Source organism: Lineus longissimus, chromosome 14 (assembly GCF_910592395.1).
Source record: "Lineus longissimus chromosome 14, tnLinLong1.2, whole genome shotgun sequence".
NCBI classification, from domain to species: Eukaryota; Metazoa; Nemertea; class Pilidiophora; order Heteronemertea; family Lineidae; genus Lineus; species Lineus longissimus.
The window spans coordinates 3046319-3071443 of NC_088321.1; the positions used below are offsets into that span (position 1 = coordinate 3046319).

Genomic DNA, 25125 nt, shown 5'->3' on the forward strand with positions numbered 1-25125 from the left:
TGGTCAATGCTGACTGCGTCTTTCGGAAGCAACACCAAGTTTTGTTGGCCTGTGCAACATCAGATTATCTCTCACAGGGCCAGATGGCAATGGTAGTTGCTAAGGCAATTTCTAAAGAAGAACTTCACAATGAATTCTATGAGGCATGCAAGGGCAATGTGGAATTGCCATTTCTTGAGCAGACATTTATTGCATCTGTCATTAACAATCATCAAAGCATCACCACTAGTGACCTTGGCCTTCCTGAGGAAGAGGTCAGTGACTTCCTTGAAAGGGCGAAGTGTTTGGGGGAAGAGCAGGAGCAGCATGGTGATGATGGGGACGATCATGAGATAGAAGAGGGATTAACTGCAGTTCAGGAGAGTGATTATTTGGATCTGATTGATTGTAGCTACAATTTTTGAGGTCTTCATGTTTAAGGTAAAAAAAAATGTATATAAGGTAAAATGGGGTATTTGCAGCCCAAGTCTAATTGTAGCCCCCTGGCAATGTTTTTGATTCATATTCCGGTAACCGTGGAATAATTCAGCCAACCCAAGCATGGATATGAAAGAGGTGGCTCTTGAGTATCACAACATAATTAGTTTTGAATTATGCAACATGTTATGTAAGAGCTTTGGCTATAAGAAGTAAACAAATCGGACACATGCACAAAAAAAGTTGGGATCGAACTTTTTACAGGTCTGAATTTTCCACACTTACAGAGCATTGATGTATTTGAAACTTGGTTCAGGTGATCAGTATTGAGTGTGGAGAATGTTGTATGCGGCATTTATTGTCATTATTACAGGTAAATTTTCAGAGACACTTCTGACCAAGGTGTATTTGTAGCCCTTTGGTCCGGGGTATTTGTAGCCCCATATAAATAGCTCAATATATCCTGTCATAAATCATGAAAATGCTAGGTTTTTTGGCTCACCTGTGAGCCTTTACCATCACGCAGCGTCCGTCGTCGTCGTCCGTCGTCCGTCGTCGTTAGACATGGGTGGCACGTTTTGTTACCGCCAAAGCCACTGAACTGAAACTTAGTACACATGTACCCCTTGGTGACCACTACTCAGAGACCAAAACGCGGTCTCATATGTTTCACGGTTTGGCCACCAGGGGGCTAAAGGTAAAAAATGAAGAAATGCGTTTTCTCCCTTATTACTGGTCCGAAAAATTTGAAAAAAATATGGTAGGTACTTCTACTAATGGGACATCACATATCCTCCGGGTTTTTGATTTGACCTAATTTTCAAGGTAAGATAGGTCAAAGTTCGCCGACGGCACCGCTGTTAGTCAATGGTGGCACGTTTTGTAACCGCTGAGGCTATTGAACTCAAACTTGGTACATATATACCCTTGGGTGACCTTTACTCAGAGACTGAATCGTGGCGTCATACGATTTTCGGTTTGGCCAATAGGGGGCCAAATGTCAACAACTGATTACCACACCAAATTAGACCTTGTATTTACAAATGCACATCATGTGCACCATACAGGGATCATTGACAATTGCTGGTCTGACCATAAAATGATATATACAGCTTTACCAATGTCAGAATCACTGACTCCATAGCCTCCCCTTCGACACAGGTGAGCACATGGTCCCTGGACCATTTCATTTATTTTTATACCCGAATTATATTATTTGATCATAAATTTATCCAAATTAGATACAATGTTAAACCTTCATGTATCAGCAATGATACATTTGAGATTCCATACTAGTTAATCTGAATTTTTTTCGAAATAATGTTGATATTTTCAAAGTTACTGGTGTCTCTAGTTAAAGCCACACCATTGACTAGATAGCAGCATTTCTCATGGTACATGTACATTGTATTACGATTTAGTGGTGCCAGCTATAATTGGGGTTGATACATGACTCATAACTGAAACTAAAGTTTTTAATGGCGCACGACAAGACCGTCAGCCAATTCAGAATGTCACAAGCTGTTGTCTGACACAAGGTGTAATGTACAACAGAGATTTGAGACGATTAAAAATTTTTAGTAAATGATTGCATCAAAAAATCACCAACGTGTTCAACAAATATTGATTTATTTCAGCAAAATCTCGTCGTCAACCTAGATTTTGATAATATTGAAAGCTTAAAATGTATAAGTAAAAAGTATAAATGGCAACTGAATAATTGATTGATTCCTCCCTTTCCTATAGGGTCGGTCCCTCCCTTCTCCTGGGACAGAAAGGAAAAAGAGGTTACGAAAGAACAAACAGATGAGAAAAAAGGCTCAATTAGTTGAAGTAAGAATCAATGATTTTTTTGAGGGAACTTATTCCTTTCCTTGTCCTTACTTGCATTCCCCTTTACTCTCATACAGTGATGCTTAATTTCTTTGACTAGATTATACCACCAATTGCTTTTGTTTCAATGCCAATTCTTTTAATCGATGGAGGTTTATTCAGTTGAACAAGAGATCCAGTTATGGTAGTGGTAGGTCATGGTAATCAATCTTTTTGTCTTTTTGCACTACAGGATCAAGTTGCTAGCTGTTCTTTTCAAGATGGCAGCCTTCTGGACAATGAAAGTACTCGGAAACCTATTGTGAGTATCTATATTTTCAAAAGCTAGTAAATGTTGTGGCCATACTCTGCTGCTAAGGGTTTTTTTAAATCAGGTTAGATTTATAAATTTTCAAATGAATGAAGGAACCACTAATGTAGATCTTTATTATAGTAAAAAAACCCTAAAATTAAGAATTTTTTGTGCACATTGAAACATGGAAAACATGGATTGCAAAGATTTCCGAAAGGTGTGGATTTCCTTATGCTCTGTTGACCTACCAAACTCAATTAGTCAGTTCATCAAAAGTGTTGACATGATATATGAATTAATAAGAGCATGTTGATATATGCTTTTAGGCACCTGTTGCCGATTCTTCTCATCAGGATGACTGCAGACAAGATACTGAAACACAGGAACAGTTAAATGTAAGTGTAAATTTCTTAGAATGAAAGACTTGGTAATAATCAGGACAGAGATGTCCTTGACATTATTTCTAACGGTTTATGAACTGTATGAAAATCTGAACAATTGCCAAACATTATTACATCTACAAACTAATGACGATGATCTCATTTTCAGGGAGCTGTAGTGTCAACAAGTTCACCAAATAAGAGTCATTATGCTGCTAGCGCATATACACAAGCATGGATATCAAAATTTGCCGTAAGTACATGTATTTTTATCAAGAAAGCATGTAACTAGATGAAATTCAATTTGAGGTCGTTAGAGTAAATAACAACTTAAAGTGGTGTATGTCTCCTTCAATAACTAAGATGATGGCATTGACGAGTTCGACGCCAATAATAGATGCAATGATGATGAGGTTTTGCTGTTCAAACAAATTTGTTGTGGCATTTAGTACATGAAATATGGTATTTAAATCCCGAAAAACATAGAGGCCAAATGAAACATTTGGTGAAGACAACGATCAAAGTTCTGGCTAGGTTATGTACCCCTGCGAAATGAATTTTACCTTGGGTGGATTTTGTTGGAAATAGCTGGAATTTCCAGCTCTTGGCTGGAATAAGCTGACACTTTGAATTTAGAGAGTTTCATCGAAAAGTTATAGCTGGCAAAAGCTGACAAAAACTGGAACTTTATCCATAGGGTGGAAATTCTTGGCATTTTCTGGAACTTTACTTTTCGTAAAAGTTCCAGCGCTGGAAATCTCTGTCACTTTACTATGAGATTGTCAGAGCTGGAATTAGCTGGAAATTTCAAATTCGATGTTTCTGACAATTGTTGGAAAAAGCTGGCATTTTGCTGGCATTATGCAAATTGCTATTATGTTATGCAATTCTATCATGTGGTCTTATCACCTGACCTATCCCATGATGCATTACACCTCAGACAGGAACTGGTAGGTTTGAATTTTCAAGTCAAACAAAGAAATCATGTGGGAGCTCTTCTTATTTCTTGATTTTTACCCCGAATTCGATATCAAGATATCCAAAGTTTACACAAATTGAATTGGAACACATAAGGATTCAAATGAATGCCAAAAGGGTAATCTGGACAGGCCTTGAGGTTGTTTTTTTAGCATATGATGAAGCCTGAATCAGTGTATGTGCTGTAAGCCTGTATTATTGTATGCATGATCGTAGACCTGGACGGTATCATAACTGTAAGATTTTGCATGGGAGATGTCCACAGCTCATGACTCATGTAAGTGATGGAGTCAATCAACAGTCGGCTTGCTCCATCATTCTTTTCAAGGTCGTGCAGTGATGTTATTTGGACATCCATTTTGGACGTCAGTCCCCGTCTGTAACCCTGCCCTCCAGACATCAAAGTGACAGAGTGTGCTATGTGTGGTTAACATCATGTTGATGTCACGGTATCCAGTTAAAACGGCACCTCTTTTTTATTTGGCTCACCTTGTGAGCCTATGCGATGATGTGGCGTCCATCGTTGGTGGCGGCCGTATGTTAGCGCGGCACGTTTCGTAAAGTCTGGACTTAAAATTGGTATAGGCCTACATATGTTCCATGGGCCCTGGGGCAATTCACACCAATCTGGTCAATCCATGATCCTCAAACTTACGAGCCTAATGTGAATACTTTGCACTATCTATATTATTAAACGAGAGGCAAAATTTTGCTGTCAGTGATTGTCAATGACGTCATCGTATCAACTGATCACAATTAGCTATGATGTAAATGACGTGCTGTCTCCAGGATGGGCATTGAGCCCTGACGACGCCAGTCGGCATTGACGAGCACTCCAACCCAGGTCATGTGGCAACTTAAACCATCTGCAATGGGGAAGTGTCCGCCTGGCAGAGGTGTCTGCAAGGAGCCTCAGTGAAGCAATAATCTTACGTTTTATATGATAGGGCCTCTTATGCTCGTGTAAGTCCATGGTCAACACACACCAAGAATGATATTTACATTATAACAGTGTGACAAGATTGTGTCAGAAAACTAAGGGATTAGGTCAGTGGCATATGCTCAAAACTTGATAATGCCACAGCAATCATGTTTGCAAGTGACATAAATCACTTGTTTGCATAGATAATTTCAGGTGCCCGCAACAAGAACTGGTCATCCTAGCAACCTCTGTTGGAAGCAAAATCAACCTGCAACCTTTAATCATATTTCTGTGTGACAGAAATTGCTTGTTTGCAGTTATAATTGCAGATGCCATCAAAATTGAATTAGAATTGGAAATCGCACGGCCTGGGATCAAGCAAAATCAACATGCAATCATGTTTGCATGTGAAAAATTGCCTGTCTGTGGTGATAATCGCAGGTGCGTGTGACAAGATTGCAATCAGCAAAGTCAAAACTAAGCGATTATTGGTTTTACTCCACGACAAGAGATCTTCTTGTTGCATATCACAACGATTCTAATCATAGTCACTGTTGAGTGACAAAAAACGCCTGTTTATTAGTGTGCAGTGCTCTGATCGATTCAAACGTAGAGCAGGTCACATACTCAATATTAAATTTCCAGCTAATGTCAACTAATGCCAGCTATTTCCAATAAATGACAGCCCTGACATTCCTCGTTGCATGCTGAATTTGTAATTTCCAGCTAATGTCAACTAATGCCAGCTATTTCCAATAAATGACAGCCCTGACATTGGTAATCAGCTGGAAGGCCTGGGTCAAGATTTTTCCACCTAATTCCAGCTCTGGAAATTTAAAGGTTCCAGCTAATGCCAGGTTATGCCAGCTTTTTCCAGAGCTGGCATTTTCTGGCACTGCCATTTACCAAAATACCGCCAAACTCCAGCCCTGACATTTTCTGGAATTTCCAGCTAATTCCAGCCTCCTGGCAAGGAAAAATAGTTTGGAATTAGGTGGAAATTGCCGGCTTTTGCCGACAATTTCCAGTCGAATTTCGCAGGGGTATGACATGAACACAATTATTATTGTTCTCATGAGTATCTTCTTTTATTACAGTCACACGGTGCGCCTACTGGTAGTTCAACTCTTACAAAAGAAGCCATAACTGTTCAAAGAAGGAAGTTATGTCTGCAAAGTTCCACAGAGAGAAGGTCACCAGAAAAATGTCCGTCACAAGAAGTAAGTTCACAGAGTTGGCCTTGTTAAAAAAAACTTGAGTTTAAACACAGCGTTATAACAACTTCCCACAAATCAGTATAGATTCAAATGCAAGATGCATTTATTACTATTTGCACATCATCAGGCTGGACCAGTTACAGTGCTGTGGCCAAGTGGGGATTAGCAGGTTGAAACCTCACCATACAGGAGCACCCCTAATACTTTACATATATGTCTGCTTTGGGCAATGCTAGAGAGATTTTGGACACTGGTTGAGCAGAGCCTGGGTGTTGTGGTTACAGCTGCTCCTTTGCCTTTTCAGAGTTCCAAATTAAGACAACTGAGAAGTGACTACGAAAAGCTTGAAGACAAGTGTGACAGGCTAAAAGATGAACTTGTGTAGACAGACAGGCGCTATAAATACTTATATGAACAGTACAACAACGTGCAATTCATGGCCTCAGTGCGGAATGAACGACACAAAATTTGTACCCACTTTCGAATGGCGGAGCAAGTGTCGTCATATGCTGTCAAGCAGGTTGAAGAGAGTGTTTTTAGCAACGTCTTTTTCAATCCAGACTGTGACATAGACAACGTCATTGTTCCTATCATCAATGTAAAGCTGATGAAAGTATTAAAAGTTGGAGACACTTGCCAAATATACAAAGCCGCTTGCCACACTGTCAATAGGTTCGCTGCTAAGCAATACAGTGATGAGAACTATGTATCCGTTGTCAACCGAGAGTTTCAGGTGCTGTCCTGTATCAATGCCACATTTACCCCATTCCCAATTGGAGTATACTATGAGGATAACAAACCAGCATTGGTGACTTCACTCCACCACATTACGGGGACTGTATATAGCTTAAAGGACTGTTTTTTTTAATTTTCCTTCCCATTTAAGTGGGAGGGGATGGGTGAAAGCAACGGTCACATTTGGCTTTCACCTCAGTCACCTCTTCGAAAGACGTTTTTTGCACAATAACTTGAAGGCTGATAATGTTGTGCTGGATGCAAATGAGAAGGGCATAGATGTCATTCTGTGCAGTTGGAAAAATTCTTGTAGAATCGAATCTGCCCGAATTCTCACAGAGAAGCAAACAAAAAAGTTTGCGGACAATATTGTTGTCCCAGAGGTTTTGCGCAAAGAGAAGCCATTTTCAATTGCAAGTAACATTTATGCATTCGATTGTCTTGGAATCTTGATTGTGAAATATTGTAGGGCATATGAAATCACGAATTACAATTTACCAGCTCTGGAAAGATTCTGTCTGAAATGTGTGAGTCCAAGATCTGCAGCAAGGCCAGATGTTGAGCTGTTCGACGAATACCTCGAATCATTTGACATATAATAATGTGTGACTCTAACTGAAAAGACTGTACATGTATCCCTCTGACATTGGCGGATGGTATTTTGGAGAACTTTGTTTTCCACCTGGAGGTTCTATCTTGACAGAGAATACTTGGTCTGTAAGGTCACACACAATTTACAAACTGTATGGCGAGTTTGGGTCTTAACCCTTTAGCTCCTGCGAGTCTACAAATTTTTTTCCAGTATCTCCCTGAAGATTTCGAGGTATTCCTATAGTGTATAGACTTTTGGCAAAAGAGATACAAAAAGTTGAAAATGAAGTACTACAAGTTATTTTGAAGCTAACAATCATACCTACAATATGATATCATTAATTTTTCATTTTAACCCCCTGGTATCGACGGGATTAACCCTCTCAGCAATTTAGTGAAAATTCATAAAAAGGCCCTGTAGTAAACAACAGAATCATAAGAAGTTCCTACCTAATCAAAAAAATCCATAAAGAAACCCAAATGTATGATAATCCAGCCTAATATCGATCGAAAAACACAACCCGGCATACTCCTGTACATGAATACATGAATGGTTTGATATGAAGTTATGGTTTGCACATGTCACATTTGTTGGTCAAGTTGGACCATGAGAATTGCGAAATTAAAACACCTACAAAAATGTCCAGGGTGTGGTTTTATTGCTGAATTGACATGTAGACGATGGATATCTTTTTACCAATGAATACTAGTTGTATGTTGTTATTATCAATATGTCTGGCCTTCCTAGTTGGTCACAAGTTGTCATATTGACTTGTCTAGTTCGAAGTGTTCTGTTTAATAAAAACACTTGAATTCACTTGAGTCATATGTTGTGTTTTCCTTTGAATTTTATTACACAGTGGCGAGTATTGATACTTTCAATTATAGCCTACAGTGGAAACCAACACAGACCAGAGCTACAAGGAGAATGGCATGCCAGATCAAAAGGGAATCTTTCTGTGTTCGCTTGCTACCACACTGTGACCAAAAACTGGAAATTACAACAGCTTTTTTAGGTGACGAGGTGCATTTTGGAGGACAATCGGGACAATGTTGAGACTAGTCCACGGTCTGTCTGGCTTTGGAAGAAGTCTTCTATTTCCGATACATTGTACCAATTATTTGGGAAATTACACTGTAAATTTTGTCTAGTCAGCTTGTGGAAAATTTTACAGAAGAGGGTGTGTCTGTAGGAGAAAAGCCTAGATGTGTACAAGTGATGCGTCTACACAAGTGGATTTTAGTGGAAACACCCTCAACTGACACTTTCACATTGGCACCTGCTCATGTGAAATATTTTGACAGCAATGAGCAAAAAAGCTGTTAAAATGTAGTGAAGTCCGAGTTGCTTTGAATATGGATAGCCCTAGACCAATCACAAACATGGACTGTAGACAGTGGCAGGCAGTATTCAACACTTTGATTTTGGTTCTTACATTGCACAAGGAGTCTAAACAGACCTTAAATGTACACACAGGTATCCTTTTCCTGACAAGGAAATTATTTCATGTTGTGACGTTCTCCCATGAACTGTTGAGCCAACTATTTCGAAGTTGTGCACTAAAAGCTCTTTTCTCCACTGACAGTTGCATCAAGTACAGCAATTCATACATAAAACTGTAATCAATGTTGACAGAGACCATGACAAAAATATCACGAAGAAATCATTGAAAAATAAATCTTGCTTTATTTACAGAAAACAACATTACATGTACATGTCACAAATGATTTTGAAAAGCGATTTTATGCAGTAACATTGTCGCATAATTAAACAACTCGTCATGTCTGCATGTATACTGGCTTATTTGGCACTTGAAGACGTCCGATAATCTCTCAGCATGGCTTGTGAGTGTTCACTCGTGAGGTGACGGAGTGGTTCCCATGTATCATCTTGTGGACCGTCGTAGCCAACCCACTTCACTCGATATTCGAGAACACCCTTATTTTTTCGGTGCTTTTAGATCTTCTCGACTATACCTGAAATATATTTGGAAAAAGTTGTAAAGAGATACCAGAACAAAAATTACATTCATTGACATTTAATGATGAGTTCTGCTGTATTTGCCAAATCCCCTAAGACCTTTCTTGCAGCAACCGCAACAATATGTTTTTGCTACAATATTGAAGCTGCCTGTATATCACTATTTCATTGAAGGAATTCATAATTCTTTGTCATATATTGTACTGGTAAAATGACTTTTGATGCTTATTATTGCAAAAAAAGGGATCATTTTTTAGGCCAAATAGGTGATTTTAACCATTTCAAAAACACTTCGTGCATACTGGATTAAGATTGGATGCATGAAATAATCTACCATTGGTTGGACTCTAGGAATAAGAATCCTAAAATGTACCTTGGTTCGAAGATGCAAGTTTGGCTACATCTTCGCTTAATTGCTCGTCTGCATCCTAGAAGAGTGAATGGAAATGGTTTGAATAAAATGTTTCAATGTTTGTAGTGAGGTTAGAAAGAATATTCTAAAATACCTTGGTACCGTAAAGTCAACTTTTAAATGGAAAATGCATAAGCCTCGTTCTGAGAGTGGAGTGTTTTGGACACGCAACCAAGATGCTCTACCAAAGTTCCCTCGGGTTGCACTAAAATGTGGAAACCATGCACACAGCTCACTTCAGAAGTTTGAGGCTCTCAAAACACTGCTTCAAACACAAATCAGCCAAGGAAGCATCAACCACCCTAAGTTTTTTAATGAGCACTACACATATTTGCTGAGAAAAACGCTCCAAATAGCCCATTTGCGCGGATTTTAGCATCACTTGAGCGAGCCGATCCGGACTTCCTATACGCGCTGCCGTAACATAATGTAAACAATGGCGCTACCGGCGCTCCGGGCAGGCGATGGATGGAATCTGCCAAATTCGCACATATTCAAGTTATTTCGTGGCCTATCTTTTTAAGTTTGAGGTATTTTAGAATAGAAATTGAACCCTCGGCTTCGGACCTTGGTTGAGTTACCAAGACACTCTCGGGTGGAGCTAAAATTTCGTCCAAACCCTCGCCTGTCGGCTCGGGTTTGGACTGTATTTTAGCTCCACCCTCGAGTGTCTTGGTAACTCAACCAAGGTCCTCCGCCTCGGGTTCAATTCCTTAAGCAACAAATTGCGATCAATATAATGTAGCTATTTAATGAAGAGATTTAAAACAATGATCAAATCAATGTTTTAAACATGAATAAGAATAATTTAGAAAACACTTCTGCTCCTACCGGTTTCGCTGACTTCTTCTTTCTCATGCCAACCCTGGATTTTGTGTTCTTCATCCGAACTCCCAATTCCTCCTCCCTGCTGACTCTTAAAGATTAGAAAAATAATGATGAGCACAATAATGGTTACTTCACAGGGTAAAAGTGCTATTCAAAAGTTGCCTTTATCATGAAAATAACTGTTGGCCAGTGCCAATCATGTTACCACTGTACCTAAACTAATAGATGTCTCTCACCACTTAATATATATAATCATCTTTATTCATGTAAATTAAATTACATTACAAATGTGCAAAAGTGCAAGTGCAACAAAAGTACAAAAAGTGATGACAAAGAAATGAAAGACCCTCCCAATCCCTACATATAAGGCATAGACATTTACAGGGCTACCCAGTACAGAGTACCCCAAGAATTACATTCATATTATCGATATCTATCCTCGAAAGTGTGTCTCCATACATTAAAAAATCTCTGATAACAGCAGCAGTTTGCTGCAGTCTATAAAACTCCGCCTTTAAAGGTACCTTGAAAGTTGGAGGAACGTGGTTCCTGGGTATATCTAACTCACTAGCCAAGTGTGAGGGTGTATTTGATACATTGGAGCCACTGCCATTCAAAGAAAGCGTACTCGCAAGATTAACATAGATATTGGAATTGTTTACAGCCTTACGATAAAAGTTTAAAAATCTGTTTTGTAACAATGTTTTTATTGAACAGGTATCTCATATTAGTGGCAAAAGGGCACAATGAGTCCGAGGGTGAAGTCTGCATAATTTCCGCACCGCTTTTCTCCATGCTGTATATAATACGCCTACTACTTTATTATTTAAATCCTTCAGGACTGTACCATAGAGTGACATGCAATATGAGTAAAAAAGTTTGATTTTTGTTTCAAAATTGCAAAAATAAAACTTTGATATGAGGACATTTACCCGCCTATTGAAATCTGATACTGTTTTATGTATGTCTTGATTATTTACCCTCAGTCCAATTAAGTTTCCTAAATGGAGAGCAGTAGCTTCAGCAGTTACAGGAATACCCTGAAAAGTGATAACTATTGGTATAAGATTTCCACCACCTGGTTCCAGACAGAAATATAACAACTGACAAGTTTAGAAGGGGCAGTGTTGTAGTTTTCTGCGGCATCTCGCTTGATGAAAACAAATAAAGGAAACAATGTTAATATTTTTCCACACAGCACATTGTACTTACTTGGGTTCACCGACTTCTTGAACGCACTGCCCTTGTTATCCTGAAAGACATTGTAAAATGATCGGTATATCAGTATGTAAACAAAAGTATCTTCGAAGTATGCTGCATTTTGTGAATTGCCCAAAGTACAATTTCAATGGTTCACCAAGACTCTGATTGCATTGAACAGATTATGAAGATGAATTGTGTCTTTTTCTAGATGAAGGTTATTAAAAAACAGTGCAAGAAAAACAGAACAGGCCATAGTTAATTCTTCTACTTCCAGATTATGCGAAAACACAAAAGTGCACATGTACATGTATGAATGAATGAGGAAATGACACACAGGGTAGGTCATATTGTCACAGGTAATCAGACAAAAAATGAAAATATGTTACAGTATGAGACCAATGGATCTTTTTTCAAAATTGCTCTTGGTGATAATATGTTGTAAAGGTACAGATAATATACTTACTCGAATGGAAGATTTCTTTGAAAATACTGCTGGTCGTGGCATAGGCAAGGGTAAAACTGGAGCAACTCCAAGCCCACCTCCCGCAAGGTAATTGAGCATGGCTGGATAAAAATAGTTAAGAAAGAATTAATTGCACCGCAACGATTGAAGAATATCTCCAACAATAATTGTAAGCAATACTCTGACGTTACTGGGACGGCGGAGTGGTGACCATTGCACTACAAAACCTAACGTTTTCAAATAACACCTTGATATAAATGCTTACCTGTAGCACTGCCACTGGGTTGAACTTCACTGGTGTTGGTCAATGGTAGAGATCCTTCTTCATCTAAGCTGAGGGTGTCTTCATCATCCATCACCAATACCTGTGGCATACTGCAAATGTAACACAGTGTCATTGTTTTACATAAATGCACGAACCAAGTAATTCAACCCTTAATGACGAAGAGGCTAATAAGCAAAGATGTCAATGTCGCATGATACCAGCTTAAAATCATTGAGTTTTTTAGGCAAATATTGGTGCCCATTTTCTCAGTTTTTGTAGTAAATACATGTTTACTGGCCTCGAATTTAACAAAGGGCACCGCAATAAGGTGGACATTGCCCATTTAATGACATTTGTGTTATTTATCACAAAGACCAAAGTATCTGTCACCATTGAACATCAGGTCAATTTGATAATGCTTCTACTTCTAGCAAATGTAGATAACAGGGACCCTCACCTAGAGGTGTCGGATGACATTTCTTCAGCAGCATAATGTGGTTGTTCAGGTAGGGTGCTTGATGCACTGTAAAAATCAAAAATTAAAAACTGAATAGCAAAACCAACAGATCAAGAGTGCGTGTAGAAGCACAAAAGGAGGTACATGTACATCGGTTGCTTAGTTTTTAGCTCAGCTGACAAAGTCAGCGGGGCTAGTCAAATAGCTATTCGATTGGTCTCCGTCCTTCCATCCTTCCATCTAGCCATCTGTAGACAAAGTTGGGCATTTTGTAATAATACAACCGAGGCACTTCAAATCTAGTCTTGCTTAAAAACACCGCAGAAAATGTTGGTTACGGAAAACAATTTGCGCAATTCGACTCAAATTCAGCTCCCCAGGGGGCAAAATGCGTAAATGAAAAAACAATGATTTGACGCTCTATTCCAGCAGATAAAAGCTTGAAATAAAGTTGAAAAGGTCTTCATGATACAGAAGTTTTGATATAAAATAGATTAGAGTCGATTTATATCACCAGTTGGCGGTAGTGAGCAAAACTGTTGTTTGACCCGGTGTAACATCTGTGGTTGTTTCCCATGTGTCAGTGTTTCCAAACAATAGGCAGCTAGAGAGACCACGACTTTTCAATAGGGGGGATACACAGAAAAACTTGTCAATCTATTTTTGAGCGTTCCCAAACAATGAGGGTAAACACTCAAAAACAGAAACACTCAAAAACATTACACCGGGATGATTCCGCTTAAAATTCCCCGCCGCGAACTGACATGAAAACCTCGAACCAGGGAATACCGGACTGCTGGTATTGCCAGTGCATTCACTGTATGAACGGCTCGTCTGGGGTAAATTGAAATAAAGTTGAAAAGGTCTTCATGATACAGAAGTTTTGACATAAATAGATTAGAGTCAATTTATATCACCAGTTGGCGGTAGTGAGCAAAACTGTTGTTTGACCCGGTGTAACATCTGTGGTTGTTTCCCATGTGTCAGTGTTTCCAAACAATAGGCAGCTAGAGAGACCACGACTTTTCAATAGGGGGGATACACAGAAAAACTTGTCAATCTATTTTTGAGCGTTCCCAAACAATGAGGGGAAACACTCAAAAACAGAAACACTCAAAAACATTACACCGGGATGATTCCGCTTTAAATTTCCCGCCGGCGAAATTTTTTTCTGCAGGATACTTCTGCCACAGTGTACATCTGACAGCCAATCACAATTGGCGCGATCTTTGACGTCACACTGTTTATTTATGCATGATAATGCAAATACAATGGACGATACCGAGTCGCATGCCGAGTGCCACTTCAACTGTGAATGTGACAATAGTTCATTGTCTGACCCCAATTATGCTCAACTCAAGGTTTGTGTCGTAGTGTTTAGGAATGAATTGCACAGATTCATTGTAAAATTGATGATATTATGCGTACGAAAGAGGCATCAGCTGATCTGATCGCTACATTGCAGTGCATGCATTGATTTGTGAAATTTTAAGGGGCAGTGACACTGACAGTGTTGCCAATGTTGATAATTATTAAAGGGACAGTGTATCCGATGTCTCGCGATTTGTGAAATTTTAAGGGGCAGTGACACTGACAGTGTTGCCAATGTTGATAATTATTAAAGGGACAGTGTATCCGATGTCTGCTGTTGAAGGTATCAGGCCTATTTTGGTAGTTTGAACATTGTTGAAGGGCCATTGTTTAAAACACATTTTGACAAGCAAACAAAATAAATTGAATGGTGGCGCCACCTATGCATATACAGCAGAACTAGTTACACGGTTGACAGATAAACATTCAACCTCGGCTATTTTGCCGAGCACAGTGCGCCTTTAACAGACAAGTCCAATAAATACAGTCCACTCGACAATGAAAATACATGTTAAGATACTGCAAATAAATATATTTTAGCTAATATACTCCTCTAACCATTTGCTAACTTGTTCTTTCCAAGATTATCAGAACACGTGGCATTGTTGACATTATTGCGCCATGTGGAAAGATGACGTCAACAAAGACACGTGCTTGCCTTGAATTCTGATTGGCTGTCAGATGTACACTATGGCAGAAGTATCCTGCAGAAAAAAATTTCGCGTCCGCGAACTGACATGAAAACCTCGAACCAGGGAATACCCGACTGCTGGTATTGCCAGTGCATTCACTGTATGAACGGCTCGTCTGGGGTAAATTGACGAGGCGGCTCGACCCTCCACTGCGCGGTCGAGGTTACCTGGAGTACTATCATCAAGAAAATGGCGGTGACCTTTTTATTTCTACCGGAGCGATGATTTTGTAAGTGACAAATTTTCTTATTTAAGCCTTTACGGAAATGTATTTTGGTACGAAACTTCACACGTTTATAGAAAAGATCAACGAGAATGTGTTTAAATGCCCTCATAACGATGAGTTCAACGGAATTTGGTCAAAACAACCTTCGAATGGAGTCAACTTTCTTTGCGAAATTGAAGCGACTACCTCATTATTTATCGTAATTTATGCAGATCTGAGTCCAGCTGATTGTTGATGTTCTGATTTGTGTTCAAACTATTGGAAACTTCGGAAATTAGTTCTATTAGTTCTACTATTCTGCAGGAGTACATTATAGCCATTGATGTTGACAGCTAAAAGCACGAAAACTTTGTTTATTTATCAAACTGTATCGAGTGTTATCGAATCGAATGGATGTGTCGATCGTCGGGGCGGATTGATATGTGGTTTAAGGAATTGAACCCGAGGCGGAGGACCTTGGTTGAGTTACCAAGACACTCGAGGGTGGAGCTAAAATACAGTCCAAACCCGAGCCGACAGGCGAGGGTTTGGACGAAATTTTAGCTCCACCCGAGAGTGTCTTGGTAACTCAACCAAGGTCCGAAGCCGAGGGTTCAATTTCTATTCTAAAATACCTCAAACTTAAAAAGATAGGCCACGAAATAACTTGAATATGTGCGAATTTGGCAAATTCCATCCATCGCCTGCCCGGAGCGCCGGTAGCGCCGTTGTTTACATTATGTTACGGCAGCCCGTATAGGAAGTCCGGATCGGCTCGCTCAAGTGACGCTAAAATCCGCGCAAATGGGCTATTTGGAGCGTTTTTCTCAGCAAATATGTGTAGTGCTCATTAAAAAACTTAGGGTGGTTGATGCTTCCTTGGCTGATTTGTGTTTGAAGCAGTGTTTTGAGAGCCTCAAACTTCTGAAGTGAGCTGTGTGCATGGTTCCACATTTTAGTGCAACCCGAGGGAACTTTGGTAGAGCATCTTGGTTGCGTGTCCAAAACACTCCACTCTCAGAACGAGGCTTATGCATTTTCCATTTAAAAGTTGACTTTACGGTACCAAGGTATTTTAGAAAGTGCGTCCAAGGCGATTAGGTCATTCAGTTAGTTTGAGAAAGATCATGATCATGAAGATGCGTGTTGTGTTATCATAACCGGAAAATAATTGGGTCTGTGAAGTTGGCTCCCAGTTCCCAGTTCCCAGTTCCCAGTTCGCAGTTCCTTATTCGTACCCATGTTTGGGTACGAATTTGGGTACACATAAGGAACTAGGAAATGGGCTAAGCATTTCCCAGTTCCCAATTCAAATTTCTTTCAAATATTAACCCTCCAAAGTCCGATAACTCAACTTGGTGGTTTTAACCCTTTCCTACCAACCTCCCGATTCAACTATCAGTGACTTTAACATTTTCTGACACATTTCTCAGTTCAAAATGCCAGTTCCTTATTCGTCTTAACGCATTTTAACCCTCTATAACTCCACTTCCCGATTCAAATGCTGGCTCCCGATTCAGCTGCAAGTCTCTTTAACCCTTTTTGACTCCATTTCCCGGTTCAAAATGCCACCTCCTTATTCGTCTTAACTCATTTTAACCCTCTATAACTCCATTTCCCTATTCAAATGCTGGCTCCCGATTCAGCTGCAAGTCTCTTTAACCCTTTCTGACTCCATTTCATTCATTTGCAAGTCTCTTTAACCCTTTCTGACTCCATTTCCCAGTTCAAAATGCCCAGTTCCTTATTCGTCTTAACTCATTTTAACCCTATATAACTCCATTTCCCTATTCAAATACTGGCTCCCGATTCAGCTACAAGTCACTTTAACCCTTTCTGACTCCATTTCATTCCTTTGCATTTCACTTGAACCATTTCTTAGCCCATTTCCCGGTTCAAAAGCCAGCTACTTCGCCCACCCATTGAAGCATGGTGAGGTTACAGGTTAGCGATGGTATTATCACCACAGCTGTTTCAGCTGGAATTGAAGTACAAGTTTTACCAGATTACGCTCTGCAGGGAGGTACGACACCAAAGTATCAATTGCTATTCCAATAAACAGCCCAGTTCCTCACCCCAGACAGCTTTCGGAACGTGCGAAGATTACATAATAGGCCTGAATTCACCCATGTATGCCCTCAGTTTTGCTGTAGTAATTAGGATTATATGTATTGATTAGAATCAACTTGGCGTGAACCAAGTTTTGTGTATTATATTTCGGCTGCCATCTTGAATAGTAGGCCTGGGCCAGCATTGCAAAGTTAGCTAAAGGATGACTTTGATGGCATTTTTCTGTGCAAACGTTGATGATTGTTTACACTCCCTTTAAGTTTCAGCAGATGCACTAAATCTTCAGAAAATGACAATTATATCCATGACTTCTGACTTAGCTATGTATTTTTATAATAAAATGGGGTTTTCCTTGAAAAAAAAATTCACTGGTCCTTTTTTTACTGATTCCTCATGACACTTTTTTCATGTGCTTTTGAAAGATATATTATTCCCTCATAAGAGATGGTACCTATAAAGTGTTATAAATATGATGCAATTCTTTAGCGAAAAAAGGTTTAACCTGATAGTGATATATGTGTGGGGGTTAAAATGATGATTGGCTGTACCTTGAGTTCAAAATCACAACTAAACCTGCCTTCTTCATACTACATGTACACTGGTATAGGACATGTCATAACCAACATATAGGCGAGGGATGTGACCGTCACACATCCAGCTTAGTGTCCCTGAACCAAGATGAGACAAGCAGTATAGGACTCTGTATAGGATATGTCATAACCTATATCATGGGCAAGGGATGTGACCATCTCGCTCGTCTTGGTGTCCTGAACCTCGATGGGACAAGCATAGGACACCCAATAACCAAGGACACCTCATAACCAATATCATGGGCAAGGGATGTGACTGTCTTACCCGGCTTGGTGTCCCTGAACCACGATGGGACTAAAGGACACCTCATAACCAATATCATGGGCAAGAGATGTCCCTGAACCAAGATGGGACTAAAGGACACCTCATAACCAATATCATGGGCAAGAGATGTGACTGTCTTACCCGGCTTGGTGTCCCTGAACCATGATGGGACTATAGGACACCTCATAAACAATATCATGGGAAAGAGATGTCCCTGAACCAAGATGGGACTAAAGGACACCTCATAAACAATATCATGGGCAAGGGATGTGACTGTCTTACCCGGCTTGGTGTCCCTGAACCATGATGGGACTATAGGACACCTCATAACCAATATCATGGGCAAGAGATGTGACTGTCTTACCCGGCTTGGTGTCCCTGAACCACGATGGTACTATAGGACACCTCATAACCAATATCATGGGCAAGGGATGTGACTGTCTTACCCGGCTTGGTGTCCCTGAACCATGATGGGACTATAGGACACCTCATAACCAATATCATGGGCAAGGGATGTCCCTGAACCAAGATGGGACTATAGGACACCTCATAACCAATATCATGGGCAAGAGATGTCCCTGAACCAAGATGGGACTATAGGACACCTCATAACCAATATCATGGGCAAGGGATGTGACTGTCTTACCCGGCTTGGTGTCCCTGAACCACGATGGGACTTTAGGACACTTCATAACCAATATCATGGGCAAGAGATGTCCCTGAACCAAGATGGGACTATAGGACACCTCATAACCAATATCATGGGCAAGGGATGTGACTGTCTTACCCGGCTTGGTGTCCCTGAACCACGATGCGATTAAAATGAGTTAAGACGAATAAGTAGCTGGCTTTTGAACCGGGAAATGGGCTAAGAAATGGTTCAAGTGAAATGCAAAGGAATGAAATGGAGTCAGAAAGGGTTAAAGTGACTTGTAGCTGAATCGGGAGCCAGTATTTGAATAGGGAAATGGAGTTATATAGGGTTAAAATGAGTTAAGACGAATAAGGAACTGGGCATTTTGAACTGGGAAATGGAGTCAGAAAGGGTTAAAGAGACTTGCAAATGAATGAAATGGAGTCAGAAAGGGTTAAAGTGACTTGTAGCTGAATTGGGAGCCAGTATTTGAATAGGGAAATGGACTTATAGAGGGTTAAAATGAGTTAAAACGAATAAGGAGCTGGCATTTTGAACCGGGAAATGGAGTCAGAAAGGGTTAAAGTGACTTGCAAATGAATGAAATGGAGTCAGAAAGGGTTAACGTGACTTGTAGCTGAATCGGGAGTCAGCATTTGAATAGGGAAATGGACTTATAGAGGGTTGAAATGAGTTAAGACGAATAAGGAACTGAGCATTTTGAACCGGGAAATGGAGTCAGAAAGGGTTAAAGTGACTTGCAAATGAATGAAATGGAGTCAGAAAGGGTTAACGTGACTTGTAGCTGAATCGGGAGTCAGCATTTGAATAGGGAAATGGACTTATAGAGGGTTGAAATGAGTTAAGACGAATAAGGAACTGGCATTTTGAACCGGGAAATGGAGTCAGAAAGGGTTAAAGTGACTTGCAAATGAATGAAATGGAGTCAGAAAGGGTTAAAGTGACTAGTAGCTGAATTGGGAGTCAGCATTTGAATAGGGAAATGGAGTTATATAGGGTTAAAATGAGTTTAGACGAATAAGAAACTGGCATTTTGAACCGGGAAATGGAGTCAGAAAGGGTTGAAGTGACTTGCAAATGAATGAAATGGAGTCAGAAAGGGTTAAAGTGACTAGTAGCTGAATTGGGAGCCAGCATTTGAATAGGGAAATGGAGTTATATAGGGTTAAAATGAGTTAAAACGAATAAGGAACTGGCATTTTGAACTGGGAAATGGAGTCAAAAAGGGTTAAAGTGACTTGCAAATCAAGGACGATACCGCGGTGACGTCACGGCTTTTCCAAGATGGCACTGCATATTGTAAACAAACCCGATCCACGGCATTTTGAACTGGGAAATGGAGTCAGAAAGGGTTAAAGTGACTTGCAAATGAATGAAATGGAGTCAGAAAGGGTCAAAGTGACTTGTAGCTGAATCGGGAGCCAGCATTTGAATAGGGAAATGGAGTTATATAGGGTTAAAATGAGTTAGGACGAATAAGGAGCTGGCATTTTGAACCGGGAAATGGAGTCAGAAAGGGTTAAAGTGACTTGTAGCTGAATCGGGAGCCAGCATTTGAATAGGGAAATGGAGTTATATAGGGTTAAAATGAGCTAAGACGAATAAGGAGCTGGCATTTTGAACCGGGAAATGGAGTCAGAAAGGGTTAAAGAGACTTGCAGCTGAATCGGGAGCCAGCATTTGAATAGGGAAATGGAGTTATATAGGGTTAAAATGAGCTAAGACGAATAAGGAGCTGGCATTTTGAACCGGGAAATGGAGTAAAAAAGGGTTAAAGTGACTTGCAAATCAAGGACGATACCGCGGTGACGTCACAGCTTTTCCAAGATGGCGCTGCATATTGTAAACAAACTCGATCCAGGGCACTTTGAACTGGGAAATGGAGTCAGAAAGGGTTAAAGAGACTTGCAAATGAATGAAATGGAGTCAGAAAGGGTTAAAGTGACTGTAAATGAATCGGGAAATGGAGTTATAAAGGGTTAAAACGAGTTAAGACGAATAAGGAGCTGGTATTTTGAACCGGGAAATGGGTCAGAAAGGGTTAAAGTCACTGATAGTTGAATCGAGAAAGGGTTAAAACCACCAAGTTGAGTTATCGGACTGTGGAGGGTTAATATTTGAAAGAAATTTGAATTGGGAACTGGGAATAAATGCTTAGCCCATTTCGTACCCAAACACACCATGTTTCAAAATGGGTACGAATAACGAACTGGGAACTGGGAACTGGGAACCAACTTCACAGACCCAAAATAATTTGAAGTTATTAATGGTGTTGTCATTGCCATTTTTTGCATGGAATGATAGTTCGAGAGCTCTCATCGACGTATTCAGCATTGACGGAAAGTAGGTCCAGAGTTGGCAACACGCCAGCTGTCTCACATGTTCCTCCTGGAGTCACCAGGTGCTACAGCCAACACTGTACAATCACTTTGACGTCTTGTAATAATCTTTGCCAAATCAGTGATTCTTATATAATTTACTCCATGATTGCAATCAACCTTTGTTAAATTCCAATCACCTGCAGGTCAGGTCAATCTTTTACCAATAAAGTTAATTTTCTTAAGCGCCTCTTTATCTTACTTCTTCACATACAGGGCATCCCAAACACTTTGCTAAATCCACTAACCCCCCACCCCCCATTTCAAGTTGGTATTGCACCAGACCCAAGCTCAACGGTACACTGATCATGTAAGTGTCCAAATACCTTTTCAGGATATACTAGTATGAGGACATCAATTTTGATACCAGAAGGAAAACCAATCCTGTCCGTGTGTCACTGTGACATAGATCCTGGCTCTATTGGAAATGTCGCACTCGCACTGCATTACTTCATGTGATGTCACTTACATCTTTCACAGTTGACAAATTGAAGCATCCATGGTTATTGTAACTATATAGTCCTTGCCAAATCTATCTAAAAGTATCAGTAAAACTGCCGGCGGGCAGAAAATTCATGCTGCATACCGTCTGCAGACTGGGGGTTTTCTCATGAGTCAATAGAATCTAAGGTTTGGAATTAGGGGACCATATCAGTAGTTGCTTTGCGCCAACTTTTTTTCAAAGTTTGTTTTCTTATATTATTTGAATTACCTGTGAATCATCTTGCAGGAAGATTTTTTTGGGTGTGCATGACAGATGACGTACTTAATACAGAACATGTATATTGTATCGGCCTGTTGTGCCTGTATGGGCGGTTATTACCGCAAATAAAGACAAACCAAAGCAAAGACACTTGTGTAGCATATCAAGGACACGTAGATTGATACTCCTATGTGTGCCACATCAAAGACATCTGGACCATACACCACATCAAAGATAACGATGCGAAGTCAACAGGCGGCGCCACTGTAGATTGCTGGCGGCCGTATGTTGTTATTTGCAACCTCTCTCCTATGGCAAGCCGTTTGCTTCAAAAAGTCGAAATGATTTTTTTTCTAGTCGAAATGATTTTTTTCTAGTCAAGATATTTTTTTTAAGTCAAGAAAAAAAATTTGAAATTAAATTTTTTTTCAAGTCGAGATATTTATTTTTCTTCTCATTTAACTTATTGAAGTTGAATCAATTAATAAAAATTTCACTGCGAGAAAAAAATGATTATAAAAATAAACATAGTCGCTTATATCAACAAAAACCTATAGTTGTCGAAATCGTTTTTACTTTTCCCAAGACGGTGGCGCCGCCTGTTGACTTCGCATCGTTATCTTTGATGTGGTGCATGGTCCAGATGTCTTTGATGTGGCACACATTGGAGTATCAATCTACGTGTCCTTGATATGCTACACAAGTGTCTTTGCTTTGGTTTGTCTTTATTTGCGGTAATAACCGCCCATATGCCTCCTGCGCCTGGTTGATTGGCCGGCACGGTTGTGTTCGTTTCAAAGGCAGCATTTCATGATAAAAAGTGCTGAATGACATGAGTCAATATAATTAAAGATAACAGAATGAAGAAACCAAGTGGGAACAGAAAACCATTGTATATCAAACACCCACCTTGACAGTTCTCCTCTGTCTCTTGATGTTAAGTGAAAATACCGGCCTCTTTGACATTCTAAACAGGTGTTGTTAGGCCAAATAAAAAATGTTTTCAGGCAAATGTTTATTACTACAGTCCTGGTCACAAGATACATCCTAGCTGATTAGCATCATGTAGGCCCTACGTGCTAAATCCGTGCGAGTCACACATACATGTAGCGTGCCAGTGGATGCACTTGGTTCACAGTTAAAGGAATTTAGGCCTACACCCCAACTCGTGGTTTATCGCAAAGCCTGTTTGCACAACGGCCTAGATAATCTTTGTTCTACCGTTTGGCATATACCTGAAATGGCCTCTTATTTTTTGGTGTGAAAATCACATGGCAACTGTTGAGATGGTCCCCTAATTCCAGATCTTAATTTTAATACAGAAGTTGGCTGAAAGCAACTGCTGATATGGTCCCCTAATTCCAGACCTTAGATTCTATTGACTCATGAGAAAAACCCCAGTCTGCAGACGGTATGCAGCAGGCATTTTCTGCCCGCCGGTAAAACTGCTAAACTATGAATTGTATCTGCTTACTCAGCTGAGCGCCAGGCCCTTGGGCCTCTTGTTGGTAATTAAAACGCAAGGATCCAGCATGGTCTCGCATACAACCACGCCTGGAGAAAGTTCCTCAAAACTGACATGACTTTGGAAAATTGAACTTACATGTTTAATACAATTTTTAAATTCGGAATCACTGCCAGGAGTTCTGCCATCTTTGCCTTCCCCATGCTCCCCATAGAGCGTGGTATTTGCAGTCCATCGGGTAAGCCATGAACAGTGACCATCCATTTGTGATGATCGCTGTTTTAAAGGGAAACGAGCCCTACCAGTGGAAGCGCCTGAAAAAATATATGAATTTAAATTGACAATGAATAGGATTCAACAAGTTATGCAAGTTAATTCAATTTGTCACTGATGACATCGTTACAACCAAAAGCATAACAGTAATCCAGGAAGATAATAAAAATATCAAAGTTAGTGACAGGCAGTCTTTACCAATTTACCTACTAAGCTTTTTTATGAAATAAATTACCGGAATTCACATAAAATTCACAATGGAAGATTTTTTTCATAAAATAAATAGAAATGTGACATATTATGGGCAAAATAGAAATACTGAAGTAGCATGAACACGTTGCGTCAACTGAAAATTTATGAAGTAAACCAAAATAAAAATAACTTACAATAAGCAATATTAAGGGCCTCTCGAACCTTCTTTTCAAGGTCTTCAGATTCACCCAAAGTGCTGGTTCCAACTGCAGTCACTCCTTGGTTCCCCGACTGGTCAAGTTCAAGTGGGTGCCTTCTGGTTGCTCCTTGAAACCCCTGATTGATTTCTGTGGAGACCGGCGTAATAATTTGATATCCCACAGCGCTTTAACAGTTACGTTACTGAGGAGCGCTATATAAATGCGTCACATTATTATATTATTATACAATACATCTGAAAGTTAAGGACAACAATAATTTGTAAGATTTTAGAATATGGCTGCAATAAAACTTAAAAAGACAAACCATAAGCTTTAAAAAAGGAATAAACTGATAGGTTCAAGACCTAGTTAGTATGTGTGCCTGAACACAATCATTGTGCAATACGGTTAGTAAGTACCAAACCAGCTCCTCTACACAAAGCAAACCATTCCCTTTTCAATGACGCATAGGTGCAATGAAATATCGACCAGCAATGATTAGTGAACAAACTTTAGACAGTGCTTACCAGATCTACAGTGGAGACGGAAATTTGTCACATTACTGGGGCTCTTTCCCAGGAAGACTTTTCCTTTCCCATTGCCCAGGGCCACATCTTTCCCCGACTTCACGCCTCAACTAAGGAGGAAGACATCCGTTCCGTAAGTCCCCAGTTCTTGACACTGCAAAATTAAAAACAGCCAGGATTGAGAAATAAAAGAAAAAGCTCTGAAAAGAAGCAGGGTAGAACTTAAACAGGTCATGTAAACTTTTCACAATATGCCTAATTGTTCATGCAACTGAGTTCTTAAGACAATCTTCAGCAGCAACAACTTCAACATCTAACAATGTCTTTTGAGTGTGTTTATTCGTTTAACAATGGCTAAAGTCTCCACTGAGAATATTTTTGGGTTTCAGAATTATGCAATAATATTAATAAGTATTGTTCACCGACTGCAACAGAGAGATCAGGAGCAGAAATCTGATGGCACACAAAGGTTGTGGCACAAGGCTGCATTAAGAGCACTGCCACCAATATCTTACTCTCAATTTCAATGGTGAACACATCAACACATCTTAAAGTACTACACAAT

At 39.9% G+C, this 25125-nt stretch overlaps 2 protein-coding genes across 4 annotated transcripts; one reads left to right on the forward strand and one right to left on the reverse strand.

Annotated features, from left to right (window-relative positions):
* Nucleotides 1–13: 13 nt before the first annotated feature.
* Nucleotides 14–8187, forward strand: LOC135499083 (uncharacterized). Of its 3 annotated transcripts, none has more exons than XM_064789719.1 (7): nucleotides 14–441; nucleotides 2164–2250; nucleotides 2483–2551; nucleotides 2869–2937; nucleotides 3092–3175; nucleotides 5920–6042; nucleotides 6344–8187. In XM_064789719.1, exons 1-7 carry the CDS (start codon nucleotides 412–414, stop codon nucleotides 6422–6424), a joined length of 543 nt encoding a protein of 180 aa, XP_064645789.1. In that variant the 5' UTR covers nucleotides 14–411; the 3' UTR covers nucleotides 6425–8187. The 3 variants fall into 3 exon arrangements, with proteins under 3 accessions (XP_064645789.1, XP_064645790.1, XP_064645791.1); XM_064789720.1 differs by having other exon boundaries at nucleotides 15–420; XM_064789721.1 differs by lacking the exon at nucleotides 2164–2250 and having other exon boundaries at nucleotides 16–420.
* An 868-nt stretch (nucleotides 8188–9055) lies between these two features.
* LOC135499045 (uncharacterized) lies at nucleotides 9056–24599 on the reverse strand. Its single transcript, XM_064789685.1, has 10 exons — nucleotides 24561–24599; nucleotides 24028–24287; nucleotides 23507–23682; nucleotides 12975–13040; nucleotides 12518–12627; nucleotides 12253–12353; nucleotides 11799–11838; nucleotides 10590–10674; nucleotides 9720–9774; nucleotides 9056–9342 (listed from the first exon to the last, which is right to left on the reverse strand). Exons 3-8 carry the CDS (start codon nucleotides 23626–23628, stop codon nucleotides 10640–10642), a joined length of 474 nt encoding a protein of 157 aa, XP_064645755.1. The 5' UTR covers nucleotides 23629–23682; nucleotides 24028–24287; nucleotides 24561–24599; the 3' UTR covers nucleotides 9056–9342; nucleotides 9720–9774; nucleotides 10590–10639.
* Between the last annotated feature and the right edge of the window lie 526 nt (nucleotides 24600–25125).

Excerpts from the sequence above, each read along its gene's own strand:
- LOC135499083 (XM_064789719.1), top strand. The coding sequence starts at position 412 with ATGTTTAAGGTAAAAAAAAATGTATATAAG. Across the intron at positions 2,552-2,868 it reads AAAGTACTCGGAAACCTATT|GCACCTGTTGCCGATTCTTC; the intron begins GTGAGTATCTAT and ends ATATGCTTTTAG. Across the intron at positions 3,176-5,919 it reads CATGGATATCAAAATTTGCC|TCACACGGTGCGCCTACTGG; the intron begins GTAAGTACATGT and ends CTTTTATTACAG.
- LOC135499045 (XM_064789685.1), bottom strand. The coding sequence starts at position 23,628 with ATGGTCACTGTTCATGGCTTACCCGATGGACTGCAAATACCACGCTCT. Across the intron at positions 12,628-12,974 it reads ATGTCATCCGACACCTCTAG|TATGCCACAGGTATTGGTGA; the intron begins GTGAGGGTCCCT and ends TTACATTTGCAG. Across the intron at positions 10,675-11,798 it reads CAAGAAGTCGGTGAACCCAA|AGTCAGCAGGGAGGAGGAAT; the intron begins GTAAGTACAATG and ends CTAATCTTTAAG.